This window comes from Phialemonium atrogriseum (genome assembly GCF_030411735.1).
Source record: "Phialemonium atrogriseum strain 8032-3 unplaced genomic scaffold QBC33scaffold_23, whole genome shotgun sequence".
In the NCBI taxonomy this organism is placed as follows: domain Eukaryota; kingdom Fungi; phylum Ascomycota; class Sordariomycetes; order Cephalothecales; family Cephalothecaceae; genus Phialemonium; species Phialemonium atrogriseum.
The window spans coordinates 430052-451054 of NW_026848160.1; the positions used below are offsets into that span (position 1 = coordinate 430052).

Here is a 21003-nt window from a genome sequence, read left to right on the forward strand (position 1 = left end):
GGTGCCATCACCAAAGACGGTGGCCCGGAAGTGATGCTCCCACGTCATGTGCGCCGTGTCTATTGGCCAGGGGAGGACGGGCGATGGTATTGATCGAAGGCCCGATTGCAAATCGGGGTGGTGCAGGATGGCGTTCTGATGGCGCTCGAGGTGGCTTCAAAATGGTCAGAGCACCCCAGGGTGGGAGTGGGAGATGGCGCTTCGTTCCCGTCATCACAAAAGAGCGCCAAGCTGGGTCGTGTGGGCATGATGGGAGCCCGTGGCTTTGGTCCCTAGAGCCGTTCCGCTCACCGGGCAGTCCAAGACCAACGACGCCTCTCCCAGTGTCCCACTCGGGATATCACCCAGATGCTGGATGACGGGAAATTCCATTTCACGCCCCCCTCTCCGGGGGATTGGGTGATGAGTTGGCACTAACGCAGCAAGGGAAGCCGTTAACAGCTAGCCTCGCTGATGTATCCTCGACTGCAAGGTTACGAGCAAATTTCTGCTGGAGAGGCACAAAGAGACTCCAGAAGAGCCAACACAACTCAAGAGAGAGAAACATGGAGCTCCCCGTGACCAACTGGCTGTGGCGTTCAGCCTCCAGGCTAGCAGGATTGGCACGCCGGTTTAAGTTTGCGTTGGAGAGCAACACCGTTTTGGTGCGGGCCAGTCTCGTCATGTTCGGAGCGAAGTGTTGCCCAGTGGGGGCTAATGACTGATTCTTAGGCAACTAGCTAGTGTGTGCGGGCTTGGTGACGGTCTCTATTATGGACTGTGGTAAGTTTTCCCTACGTTGTATCGCGTAGCTTCTGGTTGGCTGTGCTTTCGTAGCTGGCAAGAGATTGAGTCGTTGCGACAGCGGTGTCCGAGTCTCCCAAGTGTAATACGAAACGACCAAATATTGGATCTTGTCGGCCCTTTTCAGCAATTGAGCACTCAGACCGTGTAGGCGAGGTAGGGGAGATGGCGCTGTTGAGAAATTACATGACAACGAAGTTGTTGAGGTTAGAGCAGGTCAAGTTAGCAGCAGCTGGCTGACGTCAGGGATGGTGATGGTGCGTCCCACATGCCTGTTGTGTCGTTGGGACTGTGGATTTTGAGAGTCACGGGTCAGCGCGACAGGACGCTCTGACCAGACACAATCCACCTTCCGCGGAACGCGCCTCACGGCGCTTCCTCGCTCTAATTTAACAAAGTTGGAAGCGCTTCGTGAGGCTGCTAGTCCCAGTAGAAACGGAAACGGATAATGATCGGCGAGGGCTTGCAAACTGACAGCGGGGGCCCGGGATTCATCGAAAAGCCTTTTAGGAGATCGCATCTTGGGCCCGCATCCTGGAGGTTGCAGCCCCACTGCGCTTGACCCCTTATGGGGGGCTGGTCGAATCTGAGACAGTCCCCTGCGCGTCGATCCTGGTCTGTGTGAACTTTTCCGTCCTGGCCAGCTCCACCTGGTTCCTGGGCTCCTTTCAGGGCCCCGGTCCCTTCCAATTTCGTTTTTTGATGAATTCCTCGTATGTGACCCCCAAGTATCTGTCCTACATACATACGCCTCGCGCAGACCTCGGCGGCATTGTAAAAGCTGGCGTTAGTGCCTGCATCGTGAACTACCACGGTGGTGGTGGTGTGCTCACTGCGCTGCGCAATGTGTTCCGCAAGGGAGCCAAGGCCTCGTCGAAGGCGGATTACCCACATATTATGATGTTCAATCTTGCGTCCCCGATGCGACTCTGTCAAGCCCTCTGACCCCGACGGACCGGGGGCCCCCTTCTCGAGCTCCCGCATCCCACTGTAGCTTCTGCCGGCTGTTGCTCTGCTGACGGCTCGGGGTGATCGGCGCAGTCTGTCATCTCGGGAATCTAGAATTTGATCCTGGTGTTTTTACATGCTGGCGTTCCCCACGGCCCACGCCAGGTGACAGCCCTCTGGGTCAAGTCGCGTGTTTTGCGTGGTGATCAACAGGCGGGCATTTTTATGATCAGCAAATTCACCGTCCGCCCATGATGCAAATCCACGTTTTCCACTGTCTTTCTCTCGTCCCGACTATTTACATAAGGAGACAGGGGAGCGAGCACATTGAACTTATCTCGGTAGAAGTTTGTTGCGTTCTGTGGCTGCAATTATTTGACCGTTCTCTACAAGTAATGCCGAGATGAGATTTTTCCTTTCTTTTCCGCCTTTGGACCCCGGGGTTGAGAATTCTTGGCTAACCGACCCCTTCCGGCGAGGCGCACCTCAAACCCACAGTCCGAGTCATCGGAAAGGGATAGTTCGGCTGAAAAGATGTGAAGAGCTGGGGTTGGCAATGTAACCTGGTCAAGGGCAATCTTGTGGCTGCGGGAGCTGCTGACTTTGAGATCTGGTGCAGTGTAGGTTGGACTTCGTCCAATAATTGGGTGCCTGATTGGTTTTTCTGTTTTGACCACATCTCAGAAGGCCGATGCTGCGCTAGGGGACCACAGGTGACGCTAATTGACCTTGACCAATAGAAGATGCCTGGCCCCCTCGTTTGGACTGACGGGAGGGCAGTTGAATGGGGGTGCCGCCTTTTGGTCTGGTACATACAGCACCTTACCATAGTAGTGAAGCTCTCCTTTTTGCACCTGCAGACGACTGCAGTTGAGGAGGAACGTTGAGCAGATTCTGCAGGCAATTTTGGCAAATGTTGGCACAACCCGGCAATCCAAAGTAGTTCATTAGTAGTTTCCATCTTTGTCCCGGTGTCATTTGTACCTACATTCCTTGGTAGCTACCTTACCCAATGGCCTAACCCGCCGCTCCCCGCTGCGGGCTGTAGTGTATGGATGTATTGTACGTACATTGCTTGCGGCTCTGCCTTTGAAGGGGCTGTTCGGCGTTTCACGTAAATATCAATCTATATCATGACTGACGTATGTAGGTAGCATCACGGGTATGCCTTCAAGATTTTAATTCAGCGTGACCCTGAGGAAGGCTGAATCTGTGACGATATGATTGATGGAACAGCACTAGCCCGAAGTAAGCACCGTGGCCCCTGCCCTTACAAACCCCATGATTGGCTGGCTTGGGTGTAAAGGTGGAGTAAGACTTGGTCAAGCCTTGCAAGTCTCCTCTCAACTCTGCTAAGGTTTACGCTAGGTACTCAGCAGGGCCCACTCTGGTTTGTCGGGCATTAGGGTTGGTGAGAGAAATTTGAAAAATGAGAACTACAAGTATCGCGGCAACAACCCACCAAGCAGCCAGCAAGTCTTGGGTTCTTGGGGCGAGGCGCGGGGGGGGAAGGAGGTGTGAGTCGATCAATAAAACACCACGGGAAAATGCAGAGTTCCCTGTGAGGTTGGGCTTACACTAGGTCCAGCTAGGCAGGTGGTAAAGTGTGCTTTGGGGAATACCTCGGGAGATGAGCATTCTCCCGGAGAAGAGGGTACGCTAAGATATGTACAATTGTCAAGGATTATAGTATACAACATCCAGCGCATACCGCTGGAAATGGTTGGTTGGCAACCATGATTTGTGCGGGGAGACCCTACGCGCTGGTCACTGTTTGATGCTGAGACAAGAGACAGCTTGGAAAGAGAACTTGGATGCTTTTGTTAAATCAATTTTCTCTATGTAGTCGTGTCAGGGGTGAGAGTAAGACAGATAGCATCATCGATACGTTCGCAAGCTCGAATTGTTTACCAAGCCGGAAAACGCCGCGTTTCAAAGTCAGTATACGTCCAGTTTCGGTACTGAACACGGCTCCACCTCCGCTTCACTCCCCGCGGCACTAGGAAAACGCGCTCCGAGTTCGCTTGAATCGGGGGGAACGTTATACGGGCCATGTTCTGAAAATACAAAATGGAGATGCAAGGACGATGTACTTGCCTTATCCCTCAACTCCTCGGTAAGCAGTTTTGACATTTGATGTCAGAGGGGCACGCTTTAACATCCATCCCGCCTGGCTTTCGCCACAGGGCAAGTGCAATGACGACCGATGACTGTTACATACCTAGAACGGAGGAGGTCTTGGTGGGTCCTTACGTGCTCCTCACTGGACGCCGGTTTTCGGTGACAGACCAGGAACGCCAAGTCTCAAAGCTGCCTTTTAGGTAGACTCCCTACGGGCAATATGCACACCCCTCCCCCTCATCGGGACGCATCGGGATTGGGCAGGCTAGGTTGGCCCCCCTGGTAGAGTTGCGTATTTCCGTAAAGGTACACGTACATATGTACACACTCACAAGGTGTGCTTCATGGAGCATGAATGGTGGAGGAGGTGAGCCAGGTCATGACGGGTTGGCTGGCGATAGGTATGGGTGGATCTCATTGCATGCCAGGATGGAAGCCTTCTGTAGCAGATCCATCCGTCAAATCCTACGCACGCCTCTGGGCCTCTTACTCGGTGCCTGAATAGGGAGAAAGACGTAACAGACTAGTACTATGTAGGCGAACAAAGAAGGTGAAATTGGCCCAAGTGGGCGCCCTTGCTTCTGGCTTCCAAGGGTCCCAGCCTCATGATCCATTGAGAAATTACACCTCAAGCCATGGCCGAGTTGGGCCGAGAATCATTTCTGTGGTGTTCATTCATGGTCGAGGGTGGACGTGTGTGAAGACGTAGCTGGGCGAGGACCCCGGACACCTAGTGGGGGACGCTACCAGTAAGTCCCGGTCAAGAACTTGGAAAAGCCATTGCCGCGATTAGGTGGGCCTGGCGACCGCAGCCAAGTAGGTACCTACCTAGTGTACCTGCGAGCCGAGTATCTCCAACCGTCCATGCCTTGCTCAATTGCGGTAGCTTGAATGCGTAAAGTGGCGCCGCTGCAATCGGTATGTACCTAGCAAGGTACCTGAGCAATACACATGTAAATGTATTTCTCCTTGGGATGTGAACCCTCGACAACATCCCTGACGGGCAGGCAGGGAATCTGGACTGGCAAAATCCACCCCGTCTTGGCCCACCCACTCCAATGCTGAAGGGTACCCATACGTAGGAAAAGTACTTACCTCCACTGCGTAAGTCATGTAGCAGCCCTATCGAGGCAGCGCGGTGCCACAACCCGCACCACCGGCTCAAAAAGACGCCTTGCCTCATTTCAACATACGCCCCCATTCCCTCCACCCCAGATGTCGTCTCTTGGCCACTTCACCTCCCCGGTCCCTGTTCCCATCGGCGGCTTATATCTATCGTATGTATGCGTAGTTGCCACGGGCATATCTTATTTCGCATGTTAAGTAAACCTAACCCCTTGACCTGCTCTTCCATTGCCCTGTCAAGTTCAAGACACACACAACCTCCCTCCGTTTACCTGGATATCAACAAGCCAGAACATCAGATCCCAACAGTTCACCACCAGCATCTTCCCTCCACCACAAGGATCTTGAGACCAACGTCCCTCTCTACGTTCTCCGGCCACGCCCAATCCCTCGCACTGGGTGCCATTGTCTCGGTGCCAGTCAGACATCTCTGTCGCCCTCCACTTCTCCGGCTCTTCTACCAAAATCAGACCCCCAGGCATTTCCCCGGTCGATTGGGCCTCTCAGAACTCACCGCTCAACCATCTCTTCCCATCTTCCGTCGAGCTAAAGAGGCAGAAGAGCAGCATCTTGGTCCAGCCCCATCTTCGTGCTGCTGGATAAGACTCCCTCCGTCTGCAGTCGTCCTGTGCCAACCCTGCAAACCCCGGCCGCCCTTTTACATTAGGGTCTGTCTCCTCAAGAAGCATATTCCACCGTCGATCACCCCTGCCCGGAGGCGTCACAAGTTGCTCAGGACGGCTCCACCTGTCCCGCTGACCAAACGGCAATACCGTTCACACTGGCCCCAGTACCGATTGGCCCTAGAGCAATCCTACCCCCCCCCCCCAAGCACAGGGCACAGTCCCGCAAGCCATCTTGTCAGACATTTTGTGTCCCCTCGAAGACACTTAAGGTCGCTGATCCCTCCATCTCGACTCGTACTCTGGTCCCTTTCAGTTTGAACCTAAACTGAGAGTCACCGTCCCCGCAGAGGTGGCGCGAGACCTTAAAACTTTACTCTATCGGGGTCCCGCATCTGATCAGCGAGCTTGCTCCTGAACATCTTTCCATACCAACTGGTGCCCAAGAGAGGGGATTTTTACTTTTTACGACGGGAAGGAACGGTCCTTCTTACCAAACCACTCCCTACCTTAATCTCATCATGACGATGACGATAGACGCAAACCAACAACGCTTCGCACCATTAAACCTAGACCACATGTCTTCCTACTCGAACCATCCCCAGTTCACGAACCCGTGGGCACCGTCATCTCAGGGCGGCGCAGCATCTCAGGGCGGGAGTCAGGGCATGTACGTGGGCGGCCACGACGGCAACCCGACGCCTGGTGTCCTCCCCCATCTCAACCTCAATGGCTTGGCAAAGCACCCGCAGCCTGGCTCCCGGGCAAGTACCAGCAGCAGTGCCTCTCTGGCATCCTATGGTTCAATGCCCGTGACCTCTGCGTCAGCAGGTAGCCCTCTCATGGCGGACATCTATGGACAACAAAACTTACCTAGTATCCCCCAAGATCCCTCCAGCTTGAACAGGCTGCAGCACCAACACCAGCACCCGACATCGTCGGCAGCCTATGGAGACCCGGCCTACACAACCTCTGCCTCCCCCGTCAATGCGCCATATGTAGCTTCGCCAACGCCCTACGATCACCTAGGGTATGCGCCTGCGCCCCTGCGAGGGGCCTTCGCCCTGGCACCAGACGCAGAGCACGCGAGAAGGTTCTCGCACCAGTCAGTGAACCCCCTCCGAGAGTCGGTCCGCGAAAGGCTGTAACCTGACTGACCCCGTTTACAGCCAACAGGAGGAGCGTAGAAGCTTCCAAGACGCGCTGGAGGCGAGCCATGGCATGCTCTCAATGAGCCAGGACACGCCGCGCAACATTTACGACGTCCGGAACCGCAGCCGGGGATCAGCCGACTCGTACGGGTTCCCTTCGGCCCATTCGACGAACTCGAGCATATCATCGGCCGGCATGAACGGCTACTATGGCGGCTCCGTCGACTCATCGGTCAGTGACTACTCGACAGCAGGGTCTGATATCGAGTCCCTGTCTGGACGGACGTTGCCTCGGCCGCAGGGATTAATGTCGAGCCAGGCACCACCGGCACCTCAGTCGATGATGAGCCAATTCAGCTCCAAGATCTCGTCCAGCACGCAGAAGAAGCACAAGTGCAAAGTGTGTGATAAGCGGTTCACTCGGCCCAGCTCGTTGCAGACTCACATGTACAGCCACACCGGAGAGAAACGTGAGTAGTTTTCACACGGAATTCCCTGGTCGCATATTGGAGGACATGAGCAGACGAACTAACTGACACGTATCTAGCCTTTGCCTGCGAAGTTGAAGGCTGTGGCCGCAATTTCTCGGTAGTCTCCAACCTTCGTCGACACCGCAAGGTGCACAAGAACCAGGGCCAGGGCGAGACACCCTCAGAAACAGGCTCTGAAGACCACCAATCCGAATGAACATGCCCGGCCTCAGACGACACCGAAGCAGAGACGCATCTCCTTGACGTTTCACGAAACCCGGATAGACTTACGACCTTTATAATTCTCATCTTTCGCTACATGTGCCTCGTCATCGGTACCCTGTCTACCTCCGCCCCCCCGTCTGATATACCGTCATGTGGCGTCCCCACCAACCATACCACCCCGATGCCTTCCTTATTCTGAAGGATAGGTGTCCGGACAGCATAGACTGCCCTCACTGGGTCGGGGTGGGAAGGGGCGAGACGGCGTCATCTCAACCCCCACATTTAAGGCACCCTCACTATTTTTGGGGTGAAGGGGTTTGATATTGCTGGCCCCGTGTGTCGGTCTATTGGCTTATTCCTATGCCTCTGTTACGCTCTGAGCGTCGGAGCGTGTTTCTAATAGAATTGGGTTGGATTTGACGGTTCGACCGGTTTGGTTCCTTTTCTCGTCGATCACTCTCTCCATTGGGCTTCCCCACAACTACCCATCCGCCATATACATAATACTCCCGGGGAACCTTTGTTTTTTTACATTGTTTTTGGACGATTACTCTGAGAGGAAGCGAAGGGGGGGTGATTATCCTCCACATGGGTCGTGGGAAAGGGGAGGACCTCGCTGGGACGATACCCTCACGAACTGGCGTTTTCATGGTTGGCTTTTCCATCTCAAGGGCCCTGCAGTTCCCACGGATGGGTCTGATCACGGGCTCACGAGATTTGGGTTTCTGTCTCTTACTGTCGGTTGTTGATCTCAAATCCTTATCACCTCTTGCAAAAGAAACATCTTTCTCATGGGCTCTTCCTGATGAGTGGGATATGATCTGGTGCAAATGAGGACGGGCCCCACGGCGGCATAGTAGGTATTGATCAAGTTGATGATGAATCGAAGGGGGCCAGGCCACTAAGGTTAACACCAGTCACTTCCCGAACCTATCCTATTTTGAATGGATTAATTGGAGATGAAGAGAAGACAAGGCAAAATGGAGTAAAGTCGAACTGTATTATTATTAGCTCTCTCACCATCTAGCATATACCCCTGAGTATAGTCACAACCAGCAATTGCTGCATAGCCATCGTTACTACAGCCACCTGCGGGCTTCCTACGGTCTATCAAACCCAAAGCATCGTGCCTGCGAGTTATCTATGATGAGAACGCCCTCAAGGGCCTCCTCCCCCAAACCCTACCCCAAACGTAGCCCATCATCGGAATCTCTAGACCCGCCTCGCTCTTCAAGGAACTAACCATGCAAAAAAAGCCCTCATCACTGATCAGCTGTCAAGTTTCAGAAGCGAATAAACAACCCCAGAATGTCTCGCAATAACTCCACCGCGTTTTTTCCCTTAGACAAAGAAAAAGCCGCCGTGTAAAGTAACAACAGTAGCATCGGGCAACTGAACGGGAACGCAACCACCCAACGACATACGTGACTCTCTCTCTCTCTCTCTCTCTCTCTCTCTTGCCTCTCCTTGTCACCCGCCCGGCGGCCCGCCCAGGCCGCCCTTCTAATCGAAACAAGCAGCGCCACCCCATCAGTGAGCGGTTCTCCCGCCCCCGGCCCAATTGCATTGTGACGAAAGAGCCGGTCCCCCCTCCCCGCCCCTTCGCCTACCCTGGACTACAGCGGTAGGAACTGGCCTCCGTGGACAGCTCTGGCATGAGATCGGCGAGGGGCCCGGGGGTGCGGACGGGTTGGACTGGGGGATGGTTGCCTAGTTTTCGCTGCACATACTTGGGCAGTGGGCATGTGAATGGGCTAGGACGACGGGGGTGGAGAAAGGGGGAGGGGGCCTCCTCCCATCAAGAGCCGGCGGCAGACGAGGAAAAAAACCACGCCCTCCATCCATCCTCCCCTTCCAGCATGCGGATGCGGGATGCGGGACAGGCATGCATCATGAGGGTGTTCGGATAGGAACCAATCTTTTGGACCTACCAACTCGATCGGCCCTTCCTCTTGGCGATCAAGGGTTTTGGATCAGATGGGTGGGCAGTGTCTGTTCTCTCTGGTGGCGTCTGGGGTGGGATTGACAGGAGGGAGGTCCACATCCTCGTACATACAGTACACATGCTTCGCACCTAGTCAAGACGGAATGGCGGGAAAGGGGGGAAAAAAGGGGACGTCAGGGGGAGGGTTGGTGGGTACTGAACTACAGCGTTATGGACAAAGCAGGCATTGCAGATTTCCAGACCGGAAGTCATGCACGGCATGGCAAACGTGGGTGGCTTAGCAAGGGCTTGCGAGAGAGGTGACAAAAAGGGGGACCGGATTTCTGATAACTAACCGCCCACTTATCTTGAAGCTTAAAAAAGTGTGTGCGCTTGGCAACATAGCTTAGTCGAGATGGCTTTGTGTTTCAAGTCCTGCAAGGCACCGATCATTGCCTTGTGAGGCATGGAACGGGCTCGGTAGAGAATGAGAATGCGTGTCTCCCGGGGCGCAGTTTTTTCTGTTGCTGATCGGCGACGGCGCCGTGGGGACGTCGGTGGATATACCTTTGGGGTGGGGGGGGGGGGGAGGAAACAACCTAGGGCCACCCACCTGCAACTTAATATGGGGGTTTGGATATTAGGGGCTACCTAGTATATGCCACTGCAACGTACTATATGATCATTTGGGCGCACCGGGGAAGGCTGGTGTCTTCGTAAAGGAGTCTCGGGAGCTTATTGGCCGGGCTTTTGGCAACAAGATGACCTCGTTCGTTCCATGTTTCCTGGTTCGGTTCTCTATCCTGGCTGACTTGGATGGATGAGGCTAAGTCGTCGAATTTCCAAGGTCGAGAGGCCCGAACTGACTCACAAACAGGGCGGGCGGTTGGTTCGCTTGTGGGAGCAGGTTCGATGACAGTTGCCTCTTTCCTTCCTCCTTCCTTCCTTTCCAGAAACGGAGCGCACTACGGGCAAGCGAGGGCATGGCGATGTGATCTGTGATCGTGTGGTCATCAAACCAACGATGTGGTAGGTTGTAGAGACGGTCACACATCCTCCCGTTGGCAATGACGTTTAGCGGGCGTTCAATGACGTCGATATTACCGAGATTGTCCTATGAAACCTATTTGAGCCGTCGATGTGGAAACATGGGTAGGGTGGGAATTCTGCATCTGCCTTGGCCGTGGTGAAAAGCTTGGTTGCGTTGATGGGGGGTTCCATGGGCACACGTGTAGAGTAACTTGCCGCCTTCCTCGAGGTGGTAGAATGTCGGCTGATTGGGCGGCGAGATGTGATGCAGGTGCTGGCCGACGATCTTTGGAGATGGCCACGAACGAGTCTCGTTGCGCTACGCAGGTGGCTGGGCCCTTGATCTTCAGGGTCCCTAATCAGGTCCGTGCGGGGCTGTTGCACCCAAAGTTGAGATTTGAAGTCGATGTGACGATGCCAAAGTCAAAAGGGAAGAGAGGAATGCGGAGCTGAAGTTAAAGTGAGGCAATTCAACCTTTAATTACAGCCGAGCTGCCATTACCACGTTTTGCTCAAATTGAGTCGGCATAACCTGTAAGCACTGCAGCACTGCAGTACTGCAATGAGCCAGCCTTGACTTCGAGGCGAGGCTCCTCCTCTCCCCCTTGCTCTCGTTCCTACTCCCGCCAGCGAGGGATACCTAGAGGAAATCAGAAGAGGGCTTGCGGTAGTGGCGACCAGCAAGAGATATGACATCTGCTTATCCCCTCTCCAACGCTGTTGTCGGTGTCGTCAAAATAGTGCCCATGTGTGCTGACGTACGTGGCGTCGGTGGTTTCGCCCGTTTCCGAGAGGACCCTTGCAAATCTACTCTCGTTTGATCGAGCCACCCCTCCTCCCAATCCGGGACCTGCCCCACAGTAAAGCTTCTACCAAAGTGGTGTCAACCCCACCATCTGTGGTTTCAATCTTCTTGTGTTCAATCAATTGGTCGCTCCGCTTTGAATCCCTCCCTTCCGTTTCTTCCCCTTCCGCTGCGGGCTTCTTGCCTTTCTTCGTATGGAGGATTGCACCGTCAATTTGCTAGGCCAGGTTCATGCAAGATGATGTCATATACATGTTTCAGATCTAACCCATGACTGAGGTGGGGTACCTACTTTCGCCCTGTGGTGAGGTGAGATACTTGGTACTTGGCTTGGAAACTTCCATGTCCCTTCCGTATGCATGGCATTCCGCAAATGGTCGTCATCCCGTTTCTTCCACTTCCGACGTGATGAAAATTGTAGACAACTAATCAGAAGCCCAAATAAAAGAACGCATCGCTTTGAGTCCTTTGCCCTATCACGTCATTGTGTCACATGGAAAGACCCCCAGAATCACCGCCCAACTCGTTGTTTCCCGGGTCCATCGCCTTCCCTCCGTCTGTGGACAGAAAGAAGAATCCTCCACTAAACTCAAATTAGACACCGAGCCTCCTTGCGAACTGCAACCGCCATTTGACGAACCCCGCTCCCGCACCACACCACCCCACTAAATCTGCTCTGCCCTGCGAACTCGCAACACTACGTTGTACTGCGTACAGGTTCGAACACAGAGCACCACACGCTTTTCACCGCCTCTTCAACCCTCCCCCTCTGCGGCCGCCCGCCCCACCCCACAGCGGCAGATGCCTGATGCTGGGAAAGAATGCGGCAGGGAAGTTCCCTGTTTCTTCCTCGAGCTTGCCAAGGAGAGGCCCGCCCTCATCTTGCATACGTGGGGGAAGACAGCATGATGACCCTTTGCTTCTGGTGGTTTTGGACTGGACCCTGTTTATTAGGCCTCGGCTTGGCAACGCCCCCTGTTCGTATCCAGATTAATCTACACGAGGCGGCTTATACCTAGGTAAGGTGCTTCCTTGCAGAAACATCAAGGGCTTGTAACTATACCCACATCTTTAGTTACGTCCCTGTTCGTCACCCGTCAAACATGACTCGCCCAAAGCAAGTCAAACGAGGGACAACCACCACAGGACGCAGATAGAGTAGGTAGTTCGCCACCTGGTCCTCCCATCCATCCCATCCATCCATCCACGAGGCCGCGGCATATCGATGAAAGGAAGGGGCGGGGACTGGATTCCCTTCCCCTTGGTCGTTAGCGACCCCGAAGTAGAGCAGAACGGCAACCTCCGCCAGCGGCCGCGCGGGCGAGATGCCTCACTTCGGAAGGTGCCCAATATCCCCGCGATGGTTAAGAGGCGGGGCGAACGAACAACCCCCAATGTCCTTCCTGTCCTCGATAGCGCGCCCCCGGGGGAGCCAACCGGTGGCCCCGACCGTATGAGGAGGGGGTAAGTAAGAAACTTGGTATTGGAAACCTGGAGGGGTAAGAGGAGCTCGTCCGTGACCCTGATCCTGGTGAAGTGATGCCATCATCGCTCGGTCGGCATTTGGATAACGGGAGAGGCAAAGGCTGTCGTGGTACGCATGTGATAATCGTTGCTTGTCCCTACCCGGCCGAGTTCATGGTGTTGCCTGGTCAGGGGCCACGCGACCTACTTGCTTCTCTTGTCATGTCGTTGCGGACGAATCAGCTCGACACAATCGTCAGGGGTAAGTAAATATTAAATCTGACTTTAGAAAAAAAACATCCAGTCCAAAAAAGGGGTGCATTTGCTTCGGCTCGTGAAAGTCAAAGAGGTTGGGCAAGTGAATCGCCTCAAACGTTATGCAAGGGAACAAACATATTCACCTCTCGTTGCTGCCCGGCGGCAAAAATGATTGATGCCTTGCTTGCTAAACTCCTTGATTGCCGTCTACAGCCAGACCCTGAATACTTGTACAGTACATACATGGCATGACACCTGTGATCTGAGCTACCGCAGATTTTTCCCTTCCCATGATGAAGGAGCCGTGGTCTGCTGTGAGGGCAACGCCCACGGACCGGCCATTAAAAACAATCGCAACATGATATGAGGGTGTCTTGCGGGATCTTCATCTAGCCCGCCTGAGAAAGAACGATTATAAGACAACTTCAACAACCTTACCCTACCCTCGCACGATGCGCCCCTTAAAGCACGATTGCCAACTCGCCCCTGTCAATGATGTCCTCCTCCAGGTTGGGATAGTACGGCACCATGGCATCGGCAGCCTGCACGTACGCATCGTTGAAGAGCCGCCAGTAGGGCGTGCGGACCTTCCTGGCGGGGTGGAATAGCCCCGCCCAGACGTAGTTGAGCACCAGGCCTGGGCCGACGGCCACGCGGATGGCCTCGACGGCCTCGACGATGCGGTCGATGACGTGGGGGCTGGTCTCGAAGAGGTTCGGGTAGATGAGATTGAGGAGATGGATCATGGCGTCCTCGCAGCCGAGACCGACTACGCCCAGGGCGATGTGCTTGACTACCGACGCGGCCGTTTGGCGATGAACCTGGTCGCGGTCGATAAGGGCGTCTTCCAGGAGAGGCGTCACCGCGTAGACGTAGTCCTTGGCCATCTCGCCGATGTACTCAAACAGGAAACTGAGGGACTTGAGGACGCCGTTCTGGACGTTGAGCTCGGGTACACGGTACTCGTTCATCAGCGCCGGCAGCACTGTGAACGGTGCGCAAGTCTCGGCGACAATGCCGATGGCGACGGCAGTGTTGACTCGAGACTGACGCTCCTGCACCCGCAGATTGTTGAGGAGTGTCGCAAGCACATCCTGGGGGCCGATGGCCTTGGCGATGAAGCCAAAGGTATTGTTGGCGGCGCGGCGAATGCCCTTCTTGTGAGCCTTGAGCATGTCGAGCAGCTCGAAACAGATACGCATCCATTCCCGGGCGTTGACACTCTCGGGGCCACGATCCGCGATTCTGCCGACGAGGTCGATGGTGTTCTCCTGAACCTTCTCGTGACGATTGCGGAGAATGGGTGTGAGGCGGGGGAGGAGATCTCGGATCGGAGGCTGCATCTGACTGATGCCGACGACCGTCACGATGGAGCGTAGTGCACCGAGAATGGAGCCGAGGACTTCGGGGTACTCCTCGCCGAGATATTCGTAAAGGACGACACCAAGCTTGCCCATGAGCCCGTCCTCACCGCATTGCTTCATTACCATGGCAATTCGCGAGATGAGATCCGCAGCTTGTTGTCGGACCGTGGGCGACTTGTTGTTCAAGCGCCAGAGGATGGTGCTGACGATCTGGGGAAGATAAGGCTTGCAACGAGTGCCGAGAGCATTGACGACGGAGCCGAACCCATTGAGCATGATGATGTCTTCGACGCTCTGCTCCTGGAACGAATGTAGGATGCCGTCGATGAGCCGTTCTTCGAGCCGCTCGCCAATATCTGCCGCCCCCAGCGAGGCCACAATCTTCTCGATCGTTTCCACCGTCATCTTGCGGTACGCCTCGCTCTCGTCCTTGAGATTTGCGACAATCCTCTCGACGATCTCACTCACGCCAACCTTCTGACCGATGTCAACCGTCGTCTCGACGACCTGGCGATAGTTCCGCTTGTCCAAAGCCATCCGCCGGACCCAGAAGTTCTTGAAGAAGTCGTCGAGGACGTTTTGCTTAAGATAACCGGCAGTAACACCGTCCGTGCCCGAACATTGGGAGATGACCTTCAACACGACCTTCTTCATCTCCTCATCCGGAGAAGCGAACTCCCGGAGAAGAATCTCCATGATCTGGGTGGTGTAGTAGTTGGCGTAGTCCTCGTCCATCAGTGGAATGATATATCCAACAGCTTTGAGATAGCCTGCGAGACTCTTTCCGCGCTGCTTGCGAGCGCCGGTCCACAGAGGATTGAGGATGTCGTCGAAGCTCTCGATACCGTAGGGGTTGGAGGCTTCAGCAAGAGCCGCAATGGCCAAGCTAGTAACGGTGCGAACCTTGGTCTGCTCGTCATTCAAGTTGGGTCCAATGCAATCCACCAAGCGCTTCAGATGCGGCAGGACTGCGCAGCCCATGAGGATGGGAATCTGCTGAACGATCTTAACGCCCGTGTGGCGAGCCTGCCACGATTTCTTGCTTCGACAGACTGCTTGGAGGAACGGCAGAAGGGCGGGGATGCCAAGGGCAGACGCGACGACCGCAAAGGCCCTGGCTGTTGTGTTTCGTACATACTCGTCTGTGTGGTCAATATCCGGTCTCATGGTGCTGATCATTGTTGCGAGGCCGGCAGCCTTGCTGAGGTTCGAGATGATCTCGCGACCTTCGACTCGTGCATAGTAGTCTTGATCAATAAGCAATGGCTCTATGACGACCAAGATCTTGTGAACGTAGGGGCGGACCATGTCATCGAGTTTGTAGAGGATACGATCAATGACCTTGACGAGCAAGTGGCGCTCCTGATCCTCGAGAGTCTTTTCCATGAGAAGCGGGAGAATCTGGTTGAAGAGCGGGCCAGCACCAAAGTTCCGCGCATTGTCGGTAAGCTGTCTGAGCGCCGTCTTCCGCATGGGAGGAGTGCCGTTCTTGACTTTCAGCAGCAATCTCATGATTTTCCTCTCCTTGAGCTCGTCGACGGAGAGGCTATCTTCGTCCGAGCCGTCGGTGAGTTTGCCAAAGTATGCCATGTCTTCAGGCTTGAAAAACTGAAGATCGCCAACACCAGGAATCTCCTTGGGCATCTGCTGGCTGGTGATCCTTCCACTCTCGGGATCCTGCATCGTAAATCCGGTGGCCTGTACGGGTGTCTGCATCAACTTGTGAGCCGGTGCCCGCACCGGAGCATATCCGGGAGGGAAGTCAAGGATCTTGTAGCCGTCGTCGGGGCCGGGGAGCATGGCGTCGAGCTCCTCATCACTTAAGACCGTGTATCGGCCTCCCGTATCCGTACCGAAGGCGGGGGCCATCGCGGCACCCTGGCTTGGGTGGGCTGGTGTGGCGAGGCCTTGGTTTCCCATGGGAGTTGCAGCAGGGGCTTGGTCCCAGCGCGAGCGCTTCTTGGGTGCTTCTGCGGCTCCCGGAGCCGCGACAGTCGGAGCCTGGTCCCATCTTGATCGCTTCTTGGCCTCGGGAGCGGGAGTGGCTTCTTCTTCCGCCGTCGTTGAGCTCACATCCCACCTCTTCTTCCGCTTTCGGCCAGCGCCGGCGTCTTCAGCAGATGGGGCTTCGGGAGTTGCCCTATCGGCCTCAATCTTGAGAGTGGGCTGATGTTCGACCTCATCGCCGTTGAGAGCCTGCTCCTTGCTTTTTTGCTCGATTGCGTGTCGGATTCGCTCTTCCTCGCGCTCCAGCTCTCTCCGTTCCATTATATCCCGGTAATTCTCTCCATCTTTAGATTCGGAAGCGGCAAAAGGGTCGGCGCGAGTAGGAGCCAATCCCCGGTCGAATCGGCGCTTCTGGTAGTCGGTCTCTCTGTCGGTGATCCTGTTGCTCCGCTCGCCTCGGCCAGCCAAGATGTCCTCTTCCTCAACCCCGCTGCCTCGGGAGAACTCATCAATCTGTGATCGAGTAGCTGTGTACTGACCGACCAGGCGGCGGGTGTTGTCGCCGTCGGCCATGTCCACATCATCGTCACCACCTGCATCCGGTAGGGTGGTGTGGTACCCAGCAAACTTATCGCCATTGTCGCGGTCGTAAACCGTGGTGTCCCAGGCATCTATCAGCTTGGCCTTGGTTGACGTGTCAGTACGCAGGTTGGCCGGATCAAAGGTTCGTGATCCTTTCTTCGCAGCCACAGCCGCATTGCGCTCCTGCTGCAGCTTCTTGATCTGCTCGAAATCGGCGTCCGACATTGTGCTAGATGTTACTTTGCCAGTGCAAATGTCATTCCATTTATCATGGAGATACGCGCATGCTTTTTCGATGGTTTTGCGTGCTGCTGAGCCGCCGACGCGATTTAGTTTTGTGATGGAATGAACTTTTGCCGTCACGGCGATGCTCGACTGAAGTTACCCGATTAAGCATGAGGCTGAAAAATTCTGGCACCCTGTTTGGCTTAGCTAATCATCCCTCCAGGATTCACCAACGCTGGGTTCTGGGTTACAGCCACCAAAACCTACAAAATGTTCACCAAGAGCTCCGCTAAGTACATAAATTTAAGTCGGGGAAGGAGTATTCTTCTTCGGAATTGATTCCTAGGGTATGTATGATTGTGTGTTACCCAGAAATTTCACTGAGGCCATCTTTCAAGACCGGCCATCTCTATAATGAAGGGCACGTGACAACGCGCTGCAAGAGATGTGCCCATAGCGCGTTTGCTTGTGACCTAAACCCGACATCTCGAGATTTCCATGCCCAAAACCGCAAGTACTTGATCCACTGTTGCAAGGCCACGTGGTCTCTAAGGTGTGCGCTTTCTCGTGCTTCAGACTCTTATTTATAGGGAACAGCTTCATCAGGGCACCCTAACCCTAAGCGGAGCAGTGAAACATGAGGACCTCGAAACTGAGCAGAACCCCGCGTGCCTCGACGAAGAGCGTCGTAACGAGACTCCCACCTTCGAAGAAGAAATCACAACCCAATGCCAGCATCCTCAACTATTTCAAGAAACCCTCCGATGAACATATGTTTATTTGCGAGGGACAGGACAGCTCGGAAGTAGGGGAGGAAGAGGAGGATATATATGGTCTCGACGAGCCGTTAGCGTCAGAGGAACCAAGATACAACGAGATTGAGGCATCGGTAAAGAAGAGGAGGTTAAGTTGGAGATCAAGTCCACCTCCGGAAGAGCCCAGCATCATCAGCCCAGAGCCGAAAGTTACACCGCTATTGGCGCGAAAGCAACCAACGAGAGTCTCGAATAACCCGTTTCTCGACGATTCATCTGACGAGGAAGAACCTTCGACACCAGGAACATGTGTGCAGTATTCGGGTGATAATGGTGTAAAAGATGGGGAAGGCATCGTTCTCCTTGGCTCGAGACCTGACCTCGGCCTCGGGCGCTCAATAGCCGCGGATGAGAACGGGACTGCTCGACAGCCTTTCCTACAGAAAGAGAGTTCTGCAAATAGCGACCTCATTAAAAACACGGCGAAAGTCGGGGATACACCTTCAAAAAATGGAGATTTTGGGGAGTTTGCAGACCTAGATATGGACGAGTTTGCTGAATATGACCCTGATGGCGAAGAGTTTCGAGAAATGCAGTACATGGAAGAGCAGGCGAGACTAGAGGCCGAAGAGGTGCGGAGCTACAGTTGCGATGACGGATTTCCCCAGCCAGCGATGGAAGATGCCGTGGCGGAGAGCTGTCCGATTTGCAATGGAAGTCTGGCCGGAGTAACACCAGATCAAGCAACAGCTCATGTCAACGCCTGTCTTGACGGCAACCCAACCCCTCTACCTACGCCATCTAGACAGGACAAGGTCGAGCCAGATAATGAAGTCGACGCCCCGCAGATTGGCAAACGGTTTGCTCGAGCTGCCATTCCTCGCCGGGGGCAGCCGAATCCTATCAGTCTTGGGGACGATAAAGGGTCTGGGAAAGGGCCGTCGGGTTCCGCATTCACCAAACTAATGGCCGGGCATGCAGAAGATGCAGCGTGGACTGCGGCGGCGGCGGCGGAACATGCATCTCGCGGCAGGCCTGCGTATCAGCGGACATGTCCTTTCTACAAGATCATGCCGGGCTTCTTCATCTGCGTTGACGCATTCCGGTACGGAGCTGTAGAAGGATGCAGGGCATATTTCCTCAGCCACTTCCACAGCGACCACTATGTGGGCTTAACAGCCAGCTGGACCCATGGACCCATCTACTGCAGCAAGGTCACGGGGTCTCTGGTCAAGTCACAGCTACGGACGACGGCCAAGTATGTCGTGGAGCTGGAATTTGAGGAGAAGACTCCGGTACCTGGCACGGAGGGAGTTTTCGTCACCATGATTCCGGCCAACCATTGCCCCGGCAGTTCGTTATTCCTATTCGAGAAGGCCACGGGCGGCAGAACGCAGCGCATCCTCCACTGCGGCGACTTTCGTGCTTGTCCGGCCCACGTCAAGCACGACCAACTTCGACCCCACAGGATAGATGCCATTACTGGGAAGACGTTGCAGCAGAAGATTGACGTATGCTACCTCGACACGACGTATCTAAACTCCAGGTACTCTTTCCCGCCGCAGGACGATGTCATCCAAGCCTGTGCCGACCTCTGTGTGTCTCTCGACCAAGCCCTCGAATCCGGCGACGACAGTGCGTGGGACGGCATCCTCCGTCGTCGCGGAGGCGCAGCAACCGGGATGGACAGCGTCAGCAAGTTTTTCACCTCGGACAAGAAACTACATGCCGACAACGCCTCAGCTACCGTGACTGGAGATCGCAACAACCCCAACTCCGATAGCCCCCCCTCCCGAGCCGCCACCACCGCCACCCCCCTCAACGCCTTCACCGCCCTGATCCGCCAGCCCAGCCTCCCCAGCCGGCCGCGCCTCCTCGTCGTCTGCGGCACCTACAGCATCGGCAAGGAGCGCATCTGCAAGGCCATCGCCCAGTCGCTGGGGACCAAGATCTTCGCGCCGCCTTCCAAGGCCCGCGTGGTGGCCCAGCTGGACGACCCGGAGCTGGCGGCGCTGCTGACGACCGACCCGGCCGAGGCGCAGGTGCACATGCAGATGCTGGCCGAGATCCGCGCCGAGACGCTGGCCGAGTACCTCGCCTTGCACCGGCCGCACTTCGCCCGCGTCGTCGGCCTCCGGCCCTCGGGCTGGAACTACCGGCCCGCGAACTCGACCGGCGCGAACGCGAACCTGGCGCCCGCAAGCCTCCCCACGGCGCAGCTGCTCCACGGGGCCGGGTGGCGGGCGAGGCTGGTGGCGCGGGACCTAGTGCCGCAGCGCGGGAGCACGCGGGAGGCGGCGTGCTTCGGGGTGCCGTATAGCGAGCACAGCAGCTTCCGGGAGCTGGCGCTGTTCCTGATGGCGCTGCGGGTCGAGAGGGTGGTGCCGACGGTCAACGTGGGCAGCGAGCAGAGCCGGAGGAGGATGAAGGGGTGGATCGACCGGTGGCTGGCCGAGAGGAGGAAGGGGGGGTTGGTGAGTGTGCTGGGGGAGGGGGATGAGAAGGGGGACGGTGCCGGGGTTGCGCTTTGGGAGGGAAAGGACGGGAGGGGTGGTGGTGTGTATTGGTGATTCGGACGGGGGTGATGCCCTGCTGACATGTTCCTCTCGGAAAAGGGGGGATTCCGGGCATCGGATAGATAGAGGCCATGATGATATGACGGTGATTTGGAAGGGCTAACACTTGTCTGTAACCTGGGTCTAAATTAGATTGACTAGCGGTTCACATAAAGATAGTCGGGTAGCCAGGTATGCCTCGAACTCCGGCTGACCATGACCTTTCATCCTCCAATCGTCCTATTGTCTGTTTTCGAGGGTATCCCTCATCGCTCAAAGCCGCCTCCCCAATAAGGGGCAATGACTGGTTCCGATTAATCGTCCGCTCCCCGGCGCCAGTTTACTTCTTGCCTCGCCTAGGTCGAGTGCCTTCCCCCAAGTTATGAGGAGCTCGTTGTAGTGGTTCGCCACCAAAATGCCCCGCCACCGATACCTCCAGCTCGGTCATGTCATCCATACACACACGCACGCGCGCGCACGCATACACATGTCCAGCATCCACTCTCACCGATCAACCCCGGCAGCAGCTACCCCAGCCATGCGAATCACTTAGCCTTCCCAGCCTGGTTTGCCGCCTCTGCACACAAACGCGGTTAGCAACGGGCACCGGGCTCGGGAGGATCCATCGGCGGACAAAAGAGAAAAGAGC

At 55.5% G+C, this 21003-nt stretch overlaps 5 protein-coding genes across 5 annotated transcripts; 4 read left to right on the top strand and 1 right to left on the bottom strand.

The window, feature by feature from the left end:
- Window positions 1-5007: 5007 nt before the first annotated feature.
- QBC33DRAFT_193902 (uncharacterized protein) lies at window positions 5008-6021 on the top strand. Its single transcript, XM_060422536.1, has 2 exons — window positions 5008-5129; window positions 5219-6021. Exons 1-2 carry the CDS (start codon window positions 5068-5070, stop codon window positions 5919-5921), a joined length of 765 nt encoding a protein of 254 aa, XP_060280901.1. The 5' UTR covers window positions 5008-5067; the 3' UTR covers window positions 5922-6021.
- Window positions 6022-6121: 100 nt separating this feature from the next.
- QBC33DRAFT_456869 (uncharacterized protein) lies at window positions 6122-7438 on the top strand (the record flags this gene model as incomplete). Its single annotated transcript, XM_060424830.1, has 3 exons — window positions 6122-6730; window positions 6783-7221; window positions 7299-7438. 3 exons carry the CDS (start codon window positions 6122-6124, stop codon window positions 7436-7438), a joined length of 1188 nt encoding a protein of 395 aa, XP_060280902.1.
- Window positions 7439-12109: 4671 nt separating this feature from the next.
- QBC33DRAFT_517620 (uncharacterized protein) lies at window positions 12110-12744 on the top strand (the record flags this gene model as incomplete). Its single annotated transcript, XM_060426196.1, has 4 exons — window positions 12110-12181; window positions 12280-12362; window positions 12477-12668; window positions 12702-12744. 4 exons carry the CDS (start codon window positions 12110-12112, stop codon window positions 12742-12744), a joined length of 390 nt encoding a protein of 129 aa, XP_060280903.1.
- Window positions 12745-13030: 286 nt separating this feature from the next.
- On the bottom strand, window positions 13031-17324 carry QBC33DRAFT_193710 (armadillo-type protein). The gene has a single exon (XM_060422535.1). The coding sequence runs from the start codon at window positions 17042-17044 to the stop codon at window positions 13388-13390; it is 3657 nt and encodes a 1218-aa protein (XP_060280904.1). The 5' UTR covers window positions 17045-17324; the 3' UTR covers window positions 13031-13387.
- QBC33DRAFT_194314 (DRMBL-domain-containing protein) lies at window positions 17299-20459 on the top strand. Its single transcript, XM_060422537.1, has 3 exons — window positions 17299-17391; window positions 17443-17597; window positions 17676-20459. Exon 3 carries the CDS (start codon window positions 17682-17684, stop codon window positions 20367-20369), a length of 2688 nt encoding a protein of 895 aa, XP_060280905.1. The 5' UTR covers window positions 17299-17391; window positions 17443-17597; window positions 17676-17681; the 3' UTR covers window positions 20370-20459.
- Window positions 20460-21003: the final 544 nt, after the last annotated feature.